Source organism: Tenebrio molitor, chromosome 7, assembly GCF_963966145.1.
Source record: "Tenebrio molitor chromosome 7, icTenMoli1.1, whole genome shotgun sequence".
Classification (NCBI taxonomy): Eukaryota; Metazoa; Arthropoda; class Insecta; order Coleoptera; family Tenebrionidae; genus Tenebrio; species Tenebrio molitor.
Window position 1 is genome coordinate 19,869,695 of NC_091052.1, and position 13,629 is coordinate 19,883,323.

General features: G+C 33.2%; 1 protein-coding gene across 1 annotated transcript; it reads left to right on the forward strand.

The window, feature by feature from the left end:
• Positions 1–189: 189 nt before the first annotated feature.
• On the forward strand, positions 190–1,909 carry LOC138135466 (torsin-1A-like). Its single transcript, XM_069054206.1, has 6 exons — positions 190–211; positions 395–618; positions 676–944; positions 1,000–1,303; positions 1,359–1,506; positions 1,556–1,909. Exons 2-6 carry the CDS (start codon positions 441–443, stop codon positions 1,677–1,679), a joined length of 1,023 nt encoding a protein of 340 aa, XP_068910307.1. The 5' UTR covers positions 190–211; positions 395–440; the 3' UTR covers positions 1,680–1,909.
• Positions 1,910–13,629: the final 11,720 nt, after the last annotated feature.

Genomic DNA, 13,629 nt, shown 5'->3' on the forward strand with positions numbered 1-13,629 from the left:
TACAATTGTTGTTCGTATTATGAGATTGGTGGACCTGCTAATAGTGTCAAATGGGTGTAATGAATTTAAAAAGAGGTTTTTGAATAAGTTTAATAAAAGTAACTAGTGCAATAAAACAATTACGTACGTTATTAAGTATTCATAGAGAAAAATGTGATTTTTGATTTTAAAAATGGTGTAGTACATTTATATTAATCGGTAAATGTTTATGGTGAGCTCACCTTTTTTATATTATTTGGGATGAAACAGTAATCAAACAGCCGTCAAAAAGGGCAGTGAAGTTTTGAGGTTACTTCACTTCAAATGTGTTAAAACTCCTACAACTCGAATTCTCGATATTATATGAAAAAACATGAAACATGTCTTTCAAAAGGAAATAACCACTAATTTTCAGAAAGGAACGTTGTTTTGAAAAACAGATATTTAAGTTATGAGGAAAAATGCGATTTCTCGCTTTAACCATATACGTTTTGTGTTCCCAGTTGTACATGGTACAAATATGTTATGGATTCGGATTTCTAGCGCCTGTAGGTGTAGCACTTAGCAGTATCGTACTGGGAACAATTTGCCGTTTTAGAGAATGTTGTTCGGAATATGCCATACATGCTGATTTTGATGGTGAGTCTGATAATTTCATTTGAAAACTTGAAAAGAAAGTACTTATTTTGGTACCAGCACTAGAAGATTCTTTAAATAAACACATATATGGACAACATCTCGTCAAGGATATTGTGATAAATGCTCTCAAGTCTCACTGGGATAGCACTCATCATCCCCAAAAAGCTCTCACCTTAAGTTTTCACGGTTGGCCAGGAAGTGGAAAAAATTATGTTACAAGATTTATTGTAGAAAATTTGTATAAACTAGGAAGTAAAAGTAGTTTTGTGCATCATTTTATTGGAAGGATACATTTTCCATTAGAAGATCATGTTGCGAAGTATCAGGTATATAATATGATGTTTGATATATAAATTTTACAACACATGATTAATATTTTAGAATGACCTACAAGAGTGGATAAAAGGAAATGTAACCAAGTGTCCTCGACAACTATTCATTTTTGATGAAGTTGACAAAATGCCACCAAAAGTTTTGAACATTTTAAAACCAATTATTGATTACCGTGATAACGTAGATGGTATAGATTTCAGAGATTCTGTCTTTATATTTTTATCAAACACAGGAGCAGAATTAATTAATGAACATTTTTTGGATTTTTGGAACAACAAAGGAATGAAAAGAGAAGAACTAAAATTAAGTGATTTTGAGAAACTAATCACTAAAGGTGCATTCAATGAAGAAGGTTTGTATTTATTGTATATATAGTATTTACAACATTTAATTTTTTTGTGACATAGGTGGTTTTCATCATTCTGACACAATAAAAAGCAATTTAATCGATCATTACGTACCTTTCTTACCAATGGAGAGACGTCATATTAAAATGTGTATCATAGATGAATTTAAACAAAGAAATGTCACTAGTCCAAAAGAAGAACATATTAGGTAAAAAAAATGTTTTTTCTGTTTTAGCTTTAATACCATTTATTTACAGTGAAGCTATGGAATTTATTGAATGGGGCCCATCAAAGGAAAGAGTTTTTTCTACAACAGGATGTAAACGTATAAGTCAAAAAGTAGGGACAATTGTCGCTAAATATAATTTACGTCGTTTATAATTTTTTATGTGCAGCAGATTTTTTTCTCTAAGGAATTTTATTGTGATAATGTTCTCGTAATAATCTCTTTTTAATATTTTTTTGGTGTTTAACTTTATTAGGTTTAACAATTTAAAATCATAATTAAAACCAAAATTTTCATTTATTCATTCATGTTCACTCTTACTGTTTTGAAATTTACAGGGAAATATTTTTTAACTTTGATATGTAAAATAAACTTTTGCAAACAATTTAATTTTATTTCCAGGAATGTTGAATTATTTATGAAAAGATGCAAATATATCCATCACTAAAATGTATTTGAATATTAAAATCATTTAAAGTTCAAAAATGAAAATAAATTACAATTACCTACACTGTAAACTTGAGAATGGCTAAACAAGTTTTATTCATTCATAAATATTTATGCATTCTTATAGAATATTGTGCAATTAACTGAGTATCCATCTCTCACTAAAACATCTTAGAATCAGTAGTCTTACTAAGTAGAAATATTGGTAAATAATATTTTTTATTGTGTTTCAAAATGAATAAAGCATTCCAATTAAAAATTGTAAGAAGGTAATGTCAAAACGAAACATAAAATCACGTGGTTTGCACAGAAGACGAATGTGGGATTTGTTGATCAGTTGAATCCAGCAAAGTATATGACCGTGGCGGAGTTAAAACATTTTTCTTTTGTTTACGCTATACAGGGTATTAAGGGAACGTTCTGAAGATGAAGATACCTAGTTTTCATTATTCTATTCTTCTACAAGAAAAGTAGATGATCTCGGTGTAGAATTTCTTTCATCAGATGAAGAAAATTGAGTTTTGGTTAAGTTTTTGCCCCTAAACCAAAGATTAGGGACTGATACGATACGACAGTAAATGCTGTTCAAAAATCAAAAAAACCATTGTGGTGCAAATAACACACATTTTTCATAACATTTCCTAATACAGGGTGATTCAAGTTTTACCGCCCGAGCGAAAACACCCACTTCTAATCAATTTAAAATTCTCAAAAAATTCAGGAACGATTGAGTATCGCTGTAGAACATTCTGTAAAAATTTAAACTTTTTTAATGAAACAAGTAAATATTTCGTTTTAATTCAATAACCGCTGGATCAATTTACATAATTTTTCGATGAGAGTCCTTTCAAACATCTAGGAAAAATTTGGTGTCATTGAAATTATGAAAACATCACCGGTTTCCGAAATAAATGGAATTTGATATTAAAGTGCAAGATTTAGCTATGATTTATTATTAAATTGGGCGGTCATTTCCACAAAAGAGGTTCACATGGCTTGTTTATGGTATCCTTTAGGGACTTAAGAATTACTCGAAAAGTTGTTAACAGATGTCTACCAACAATGAAGTATTTATTTATGACACTGCAGTTGTAAATTTTTTTTTCGCTTTTAATGTTAAAATTGGAATAATTCAAAAACTAACAATTTTCTTTCAATGCGAATTTCATAAATGTGTTCTTTGAATTAATTGTGAATTATGAGCGTGTAGGAAAAAAAAAATGTTTGGATCAAAATCGATTTTTTAAATTTTATGGCTCTGGATGAAGTGATACGGGAAAATTGATTGCACACATTTGAAGCCTTATATCAAGGGAATGTAACCCTAAAGTTTCGTCATTTTTACTAATTTTTTAATAGGGTTAATAGCGCGGGCGGTAAAACTTGAATCACCCTGTACTTATCATAGTGACAGATAACTCAGATAAGTCATTTGCACCGCAATGGTTTTTTGATTTTTGAACAGCGTTTAAGACAAAGAAATGCTTTCGTGAAGTGAGATGCTCGATTTAAAGGGTCGTTCGTTATTTTCTCCGATTTCGCTGCCGAATTAACACGACTGACTGATGAAAATTTAAAAACAACTATAGTTTGTCCAGCGAGAGATTGGTTGACATAAAAATGACTAAATTCTACGTAGAGAAAATAGTACAGTTGGTTGCGAAAAAAACGGGAAAGGAAATTTTTCATAATGTAAATTTGGTTTTGTCCATTTGTCAATTAACTGTTTGACAATACCTAATAAATAATTTTTAAAAATGTCATTGAATTTTGACCATAATTCTAACCTCTCTCTCTCGTAAGAGCAGTAACATTTTTGCTCTGAAATTATGCTCTAATCTAATCAATGTATTCTAGTACATTTTGTAGTGTTGGGTTAATTTAATAAAATTTAAAGTCTCCCAATCTTTCGCTGAACGAAGTTTACCTACTGTTCCTTCTGCTGACTGCTTTCGATCACGTGTTGTTTAGTTTGGTTTAGTTATAATTGTTTCATAAAATTGTGTGAGACTACCGTTTTCTTGTGGTAAAAACTATAAACATAATGAGTGCACTAAAAAGTGGAACGGGCACACAAGGACTGCAAGTCCTCTTTTTATAAAGTGAAAGATGAATTTGTAATGATATCTCTGTTATATACAGTCGCGAGCAATAAATTTTGATCGTCAAGATCATTCTTTGACGCAATCGAAGATGCTCCATTGTAAAATATTCGTATAAATATAAATATAATAAATAACCTATCATCATGTTGAATGACATTAATTGTCATTTTTTGACACTTTGTTGACATGGGCATAAAATCAAACAGGGAAAATTTTTTAATTTTGTGAAAATCTAACCAAATTTTGAAATGACATTGACGACCAAAATTTATTGCTCGCGACAGTAAGTAGGTACGGTCGATGGATAAATAAAACTGGGAGACTTAAAATATAACCTGTGTAAATCAGACTACTGAATTGTCAATATATTTGTCAGTATCTATACAATATGTCATACTAAAGTTAACCTATTTGTGATAAAGCCGTACCTAATTAAACGATGCAAATTTGTAATTTTTGACTTATGTGATTGTCATTTTTGTCCCAGTTTTATTTGTCCACCGACTGTACCTAACCTACTGATTATAAGTACATTATATTCATATTTTCTTATAAAATCTTGTTTCATTTTTGACGTAAAACAACCTTATATATTTTGCTGTAAGCAAACAATCGAATGATGACGTGAGTCAAATTTCCCGGTTGCATTCCAATTTAAAGGACCGATGCATTCAAGGTCACTGAGGAACGACTGGAAAAATCAAAGGCACTGCCCGGAGCCCGGAGTGACGTACAGTGTGGTACAGTTACAGTACAGTCCGGACGCCCTTATCGAGAAAGTCCGGTGCTTACCGAATGTATAGTAGACCCAGAAATATAGTGATTTTATGAGGGATGGAGTACATCTTCGATCATATTATACTACGTGGATGCGTAATGCAACGAGTTGGTGAGACACATTTGATGTTCCAAAAAATTGAAAAGAGATAAATAGACACAAACGCATAAGTCTAAGAGAAATAGCTACACAACTTGCACAAGTTCGCTCTGCGCATGATCAATTACCAACGCTTTGACAATTGACATCTGTAAATAGTGTAAATCTGTGAATCTGTTATTGTGATTGACATTATCAGTTCTTGTTTTTCTCTTGTTTTTCTTTTGTTTTTCTTTCGTTTTTTCTCTAGTTTTTGGAAAACTGAAAAATGAAGTTTTGTTACGTGTGTAAAAATAAAGATAATCACTGAATACTTGCGCCTGCGTAGAATGCAACATTCCGGTACACATTGTGTCGCTTTTTTTAGAACACGAGGTAGACAAGGTATTAGGCATCCACGTAGTATATAAGATCGAAGGAGTACATTGACTTGAGGTGGTCAGTTATGGTAGGGCAATAAGCTTCTGGCACCCGTCGCGCGACTGGATTCTACCTACCTTTGTCTCCGATGGTCTATTTTCAGACGGCTCAAAAACATCTGTCATAGAAGATTTATAACTCTCTTCAAGTTGGTAATAAAAGTGACCCCAAAATTGAAAAAGAAATTATCGGCCTAAGTCCATAAAATCACTATATTTCTGGGCCTACTATAGCTTCGTGTCGAGTCGTCATAACTATAGTGAAATTTTTTTAATAAACAATTGTCAGTGTCAAAATGAAGTAAAAAACCATACTGTACCACCCTAAAATTTGGACATATGGACCAGCTGTATAACAATTTGACACCAAATCATGGTTAAGGTTATGTTCACTTCACTTCCCGTACCTTTCTTCCGTGAATTCATTTTCAAAACAAATTTAATGAGAAATCAGGAGAAATCTTTTCGAGTTTGAAATAAACTCTCGCTCGTTAGGGCGCAGGCTCAGTTACATAAAAAAATGTTGACACTTAATGTGACCAATCGTATTATCATGAAAATCACAGTTTGGCTCATACCAACAAGACAACGTTTTGACAATTGTTTATTAAAAAAATTCAACTATACACAAAGTCCATTCAAAAATCAAAAAACCACCAACGTCGCATTTTCCTCGACAATTACTATCGGCAACGCTGTCTAGTGTAAAATTTAGTGAAACTTGTAATTTTGATGTTAAATGTTTATTAAGTGTCTTGTTTTTCTGGGCATGTTTAAGTAAAAATAATAAGAATCAATAAATAAATGAAACGTGGTGCTAATGAAACAGTATGAACGAAATTCAAAACAATTGAATTTTATTTTGAATCAAATAAATGTCATAATTTATAGTTACCAACATAGTATGAAAAAATATCTACCTAGGGTTTTTTAAATTTTACCAACCTAAGGTAACAGGTGGTGGTTTTTTGATTTTTGAATGGACTTTACTGAAACGCACGAGCCAGTGGCGTAACATTTAAAAGACTTTAGTCACGTAACTCACATAAAACATTTATTAATGTTAAGAAATATTTATTAAATACAAGAATGTATTATAAATGGTACTCGATGTCACTATCAAAGCTGTCGATGATAGATGCATCACTCTTTTGAACAATTATTATTCTATGAATTTGCACCCGCCACTGACCGAGATATTTTTAAAAGACGGGCGCTGAAACTTTCTCCCTCCCGCACAACCGAACCAGTGCGCAACATTTGCTTTTGCCAACTAAGGGCGTCCGGACTGTATCTTATTATAGTCTTTGCCTAATGCCTAAACTGATACGCCAATGTCAGCGGTAAATTGTAGAGCGCGGATCCTAAGCTCCGCCCTGTCATGTTTCGTTTTGACTTTATCTCTAGTTCTTATTATATTGGGTGATTCAAAATGATTGTGGATAAGTATAGCCTCCAACCTAACCAAATTTATGGCAACCTAGTAGCCAATATCCCTAAATCCTAGGGCGTCATTTATTTTTGACATGATTATGTGTACGAAAATGTATGTCACAGTTGATGAATTTAATTTTTGATATCACTAATCAGAACAGGATAACGTCATTTTGACATTTTTAGCCGAATTACATATCTACTCTCGTGTCAAAAATGGATTACTCCCTAGAATTTGAACTTTTAGGGAAATAACGTTTTTCATGTTGTGTGTAACTAGAATTTTCAAAAGTTATTTTGAATGCCTAAGGTTGGTTACTTTGAATTGAGAGATTAAATTCAAATAAATATGCCGCCACCCGCCAGTAACCAAAATTGATTGTGAAACGAAAAATCATCTATCACTTAGCCAGAAATTAGCCATTTGCAACTGTTACAATTAATTTGCTGTCTTACATTTTTGGGATATCTTTTGTTTGTCACCAGAAACCACATAGCCTCCAACCTAACCAAATTTATGGCAACCTAGTAACGAATATCCCTAAATCCTAGGGAGTAATCCATTTTTGACACGAGAGTAGGTTGATTACTAAATTAAATCACATTATAAACGGTATCAAGTGGTCAGCGTCATTCGTATTTTTGGTTGCGTACAAAATAAATTCAGAAATAAACCTTACGTGACCTGCCCTGTATTTACAAAATAATAATAATAATGAAAACAACTAGCGATGGCTGTGTAGCGGTTGGCGAACTGAATGCCAACCTCTCAGGGCGCCTCCTTTTATATCATGTCGTCCGGTAGCTACCCTGGTCCAGTTCCAGGAAAATGTTAGTGTACAGTTGGTTGCAAAAAAAAAAACGAGAAATGAAAATTTTCATAATGTAAATTTGGTTTTTTGTTCGACACTGTCAGAATTTGAGAATGTTCTCCTGTGTGAACGGATTTTGATAAATGTCACAACTTGTCAAAACAAAACGTCAAACAAATTTTAAAGATTTTAAACGATTTGGGGCTCGTCGAACAAAAAAAAAAACGTTGTATTCAACTCGTTCGTGTGTAAATTGGGCTTTTTTCGCACTCGTGGGCCCGCTCATGTCAAAAAAGTTAAATAAACAACTATTAATATTTAATGCACAGTCTGCACCATAAAGTTTTGAAATTCTGTATCAAATTGTCTGTGATTTCTTGGTACAGTTTTCCCATTTATAATTTGGTTTTATGGCAGTGCAATTGTAATTATTAGGGGCTGGGGTTGTGGTTTTGGCAATACTGAAGATATTGTAACCTGGTCAGACAACAGACCTTCTTTTACAGTCCTAGGATTTATGGCGGTAGTTGCCTATTGTCGGGGTATTTAACTCGCTGACAACAGAGCTGGTAGTAAAACCAAATTAGAAATGGGAACACTATACATGGTTTGGTTTACACTCTTTATTACCTAGAAAACATTCAATTAGTTTCCGAAAACATGTCCAAGAGCCCACTCATGCCAAAAACAGCCAATTTATACATGAACTCGTTAAATAATCAATTATCATTTATCTACTTATTTGTCTACTTGACAGTACCTATCAAATAATTTCCAAAAGTCTCATTGAGTTTTGATCATAATTCTAACCTTTCTCTCGCAACAAGGTTTCACTCTATGAAAAAGTTGTAAAAATGTGCCAATTTTAATCTGACAGTTCCCGTTTTTTTTGCAACCAACTGTACCGCTCGCAATAGCTGTGGATTTATATCTACCTGGTGGATGCGCCGCACCGCCACAACTTACTATACTCGGGTATAGCGGCACATCAAACAGGAAGTAGAGGGCCAAAAACATTTATAGAGCAACATTAATTTAAAAATTAAATCAACTTTTACTGTTGTTTGTTTTCCATTTCAGCTTGATAATGCAATAATTGTAAACTCATTACGAGTATGATACATTTGAAGTTTATCTAATCGTGTTTAATATCACTCTTTCTTAATGTACGTTATAGCCGACTAAATACATATTATAATATATGACTCATAGAATACGTAGTTACTTTTGCATTTGAATAATTTTTATGTTGTACTTTTAAATGTTTTTATTTTATGTAAAAGTAAAACATTTGCAGTTTTGATTAGTAATTACCTAATTCAAGAATATCTTATCTGGTTCCGTTATTTTGTGACTGTCCTTAATCAGTTGCAATTGGTGTAAAAGTTCAAATATGATTATCATTAATTAAACAAATTTATTTATGATTGACTACGAACCACTTATATCGTTATCTGTCAATGTCTCTTATCTTGGTATATTTAATAACAATACTGAAATAAATATAAAAATATTACATTTACAACAAAAAATTACCTTTTACAATTGTCAAAACGTTTTTAAACAAGTTTTATATAAATTTTACTTCATATTTAATAATAATAATAGTTATTTGTATATCAAGGCCGCGAAATCTTTCTTTAACGTACCGAGAAAAAAATTGTCGCCGAGACCGCTTGCGGCCGAGACAGGACAATTTCGACGAAGTTAAAGGATTTCGCGGCCAAGATGTACACAACATTTTTTGTGCAACCGAAAATTTGTAATTACATATTATAAAATGAACAAGTAAAATTTACTTCACAGTCAATAAATATGTACATATAAATTCGGCTTACATGTCGCTATAGAAATGACATAAATGAAACAATTCATTTTAAAAAAGCATTATAAGTTCTGCAATTCATAATTTGATACCCGAAAAATCTAAACGGCGCGGCGGTCATATATGGAAGCTCTGATTTGTATCAAATATTAAAATGACCTTTAGTTTAACGGACGCAACGACGGTCGCGAAATTGGATTTCGCGGCCTGTTTGAGGTATGCGAAATACTCGTTTCGCGTACGATTGGACAAAATATTTAGAAATTAAAATTATTGTAAAATTTCGAATAAAATTCTTTTTTTGCTTATCGATTTTGATCCTGCACATCGTAACTACTTATTTAATGTATAACAATATATTTTTTTGTTCGACACTGTCAGAATTTGAGAATTTTCTCCTATGTGAACGGATTTTGGTAAATGTCACAACTTGTCAAAACGAAACGTCAAGCTAATTTTAAAGGTTTTAAGCGATTTGGAGCCTTTAAGGGGCTCGTCAAACAAAAAAACGTTGTATGTATTCAACTCGTTCGTGTGTAAATTGGGTCTTTTTTGGCACGAGTGTCACTCAATTTACACACAAACTCGTCAAATAAACTACTATTTTGAAATATATTGATAGTAAATACTGGGTGCCCCAAAATTCGCGGAACAACTTAGCAGTACGTTAAAATATCAGGTAAAAATGTAAAAAAAATCAATCTTCTTTTTTGTAAAAGATATGGACCTATTTGTTATTGTTACACTAAATGCGGCAACATTTACAAACATTCTACCTATAATACATTCATTTTTGTTTTAGACCAGAGTAGACTATTTTAATTTTTTTAAATGTTGGTATCGGGGCTATGTCAAAATAACAAAATTAAAATTGTTCGAACTGCCAGTGTCAAATTTGACATAAGTGTTAAGGTAAATTAGTTTTAAATTTGTGCAATATTTACATTTATCACTAAATACACACATTATTGAGTCCTCGAAACTATGTAGTTATAATTGATTTCATATAAACGTTCATCAAGTGAGCTGTGCATTTGTAAAAGCACCTTTAATTTAGTTACATTAAAAAAGTCACATTTATGAAGGTCATGTCCAATAAATTTTTACTTGGTAAAAATACAAAGACAAAAACAAATAAGAATTACATACTTTAATTTAATCAGTAAAAAGACGTAACATTGCTTTTGAAATCAGCAATGTTAAAATGGACAAAAACTGAAAAATTAGTCAAATCGGGTTCGCGCAGAGCAAGCAACTTTGAAAGTCAAAGTCACTAGCTTTAGCTTTACTACCAACAGAAAATCAGATTTTCATGGCTTGCTTAGATGCACATTTATATGAAATTGAGTATAATTGGAAAATGATATTGCTTGGCTACATGGTCATGAATTTTGATAAGAAAGTGTAACCTCAAATATTATGCATGATGTATATTGTCATTCAGCCACAGTCTTACCATACAACTCGCCAAATTTCCATAGCCTACTCGGGTCTAAAACAAAAGTGAATGCACTGTATGTATCCCAAAAGCCTGCAAATAAACTACTCAAAACGAATAAGGAGACACTTGTGCAGATGCCTTTATTTTGTGCAATATTTTACGAAACAAATTATAATTTTAGCACCAATATAGAGATACTCAAGAGTCACTGGCTGCAAAGGTAGCCACTCTTTTCGCTTGTTTTTGTTGCCAAATAAAAAAAAAACAATAAAACGCCGTAACATTAAATACAACAGAAAACGTTATTCTATACTTTTGAGCGGTAATTTTATGGTGAAAACAACTATGGATGTGCTGGCCAGAAGGAGACAACCAAGGGTATATATCTTAATAAAATTCAGATAGCTAGAGGAGTAGCATTAATTGAAGAAGGTCATTCAAGAAGACGTGTTGCTCAAATGATGAATGTGAGTCATTCTGCAATATCTAGAGCATGGATTAGACATTTAGCTTATAGTATTGTACAACGATGTCCTTACCCACAACGACAGAGGTCTACTACTCCTCGAGAAGATAGTTTACTGACCCGTTGGACACTTCAGGAACGTAGAATTAGTGCCCGCGCTCTACAAAATCGACTCGTGGCAAGTACTGGAACCAGAATTTCTGATCAAACTGTTCGAAATAGGCTGTACCCAACTCAGTTCCGTGCAAGGAAACGAGCAACAGTACCTCGTTTAACTCCAGTCCATAGAAGAAACCGAAGAAACTTTGCGCAATTGCATCGCGACTTGACTCCAGAACAATGGAGTAATGTTTTGTTTACGGACGAGTCCAGATTTTGTCTAGACCATAACGATGGACGAATTCGAGTGTGGAGACGCCCAGGTGAACGTTACATAGACTCCACCGTACAAGAAATTGTTGCTTTCGGTGGAGGGTCGATTATGGTATGGGGTGGAATAACTTTAACTGGTCGCACCGAGCTAGTGGTTCTTCGAGGAGGATCTTTAACAGTTGTACGGTATCTCAGAGACATTGTAGAACCACATGTCGTTCCATTTGCTGAGAATATGGGACGTGGTTTCATTTTACAGCAAGACAACGCCAGACCTCACATAGCGGGCATAGTTAGAAATTGTTTCAACGACCACAATATTGAAGTGATGGAATGGCCGGCCAACAGTCCAGATCTTAATCCCATCGAACATCTATGGGACACATTGAACAAACGAATGCGGGAACACCAACCCATACGAAACAACCTGTAACATGTTGAAGAACTTCTTCTTCAAGAATGGGAACTACTACCCCAGGAGGCGATTTCAAATTTGATTAGGAGTATGCCCCGTCGTTGTGCTGAATTAATCCGGGTCAGAGGAGGTCATACCAGTTATTAATTTCTTTCTTTTTAACAATTTAAATTTTTTTATTATCAAACAATTTGTACTTTTAAATGTTTGGATTTAATTTTTTTCTTAAAAACTCATTCAAAACATTTGCAATGTTTATTACTTAAAGAGTAATTCTTTCTAAAACAAATAAAAACAATTTTTTCAATAAGCATGTTATACAGGATGGTCCCGATAAGAAGAAGGCCAGAAGAAATCCAGTAATAGGTGACGATGAGTAGAACTCATACACAAAAAATGTTTCTAATAAAAGTCTTTTCGTTTTCGAGATAAAAATAATTGAAAATTTGGTCAAAATTTGCTGTACGCTAATGAGTTAATCGGTTTTAAAAAGGTAATTCTGGTTACTTGGCTGCAATTTCTTTAGCAACGGTACCTGCAACACCTATGACATTTGTCAAGTTTAATTTTAAATTTGCGAATCCTTCAAAAAGTTATGAAATTCAAAAAACAACGTGTTTCGCACGTGGTAATTCAAGACCGGCAAGGCGAACATACGGCGAGCGTTTTCCTGAAGGAGTCCTTCCGTCTCGTTGTACTTTTATGGAGCTACATCTGCATTTATGTGAGATTGGTTCTGACTGATTCCAATACGATGGCGTCCCCGATCTTCCGTTTAACCCCTCTGGATTTTAATTTTTGGGACCACATGAAAGATTTGGTATACGAAGTTGAAATAAATACAAAAGGCCAACTCCAGAAACGCGTAACAGACGCCGTGAACCAGATTCGTAAAAACCCAGAAATGCTTAATTCTGTTTATAAAAATTGGTACCAGCGTACTCAAATGTGCTTAAATGCCAACGGAAGGCACACAAAACATTTGTTATAAAATCATTTTTCTAGTCTAGTTTACCTTTCATTAGTTAGTAGATATTCTAGTTAGAGTTGAAAGTACGAATATGTAAAGTGTAAATAAATTAATTCAATACATTATTTTGGCTATTTAACCTCTACATTTATTTACACATTGAGGAACACCACTTTATTTATTACTCATTCATCTCAGTCTACAAAATCAGCTTTTGTACCCAAATAAGCTGGTGAATTAACGCACACAGTGTACAGCGTTTTCAATAAATGTCATTAATTTGATTTAGTTTGTCAGATTTGAGATTTGGCATAAACAATACAGGTACCTATGTTGCTTAGATACTGTCATCCTTACAAACACCAACAATTAATTCCAGAGTAGGTAGGTATTTTTGTGGTCAGCAGCGTCGAATGGGTGTGGATAAGGGTTAATTTATCCCCATTATTTTGGACCTAACGAAGGGGGGTTTTTTGGACTTGTTAGATCCTTCTAATGACCCAGAATTTTTTTGGCAGGTTA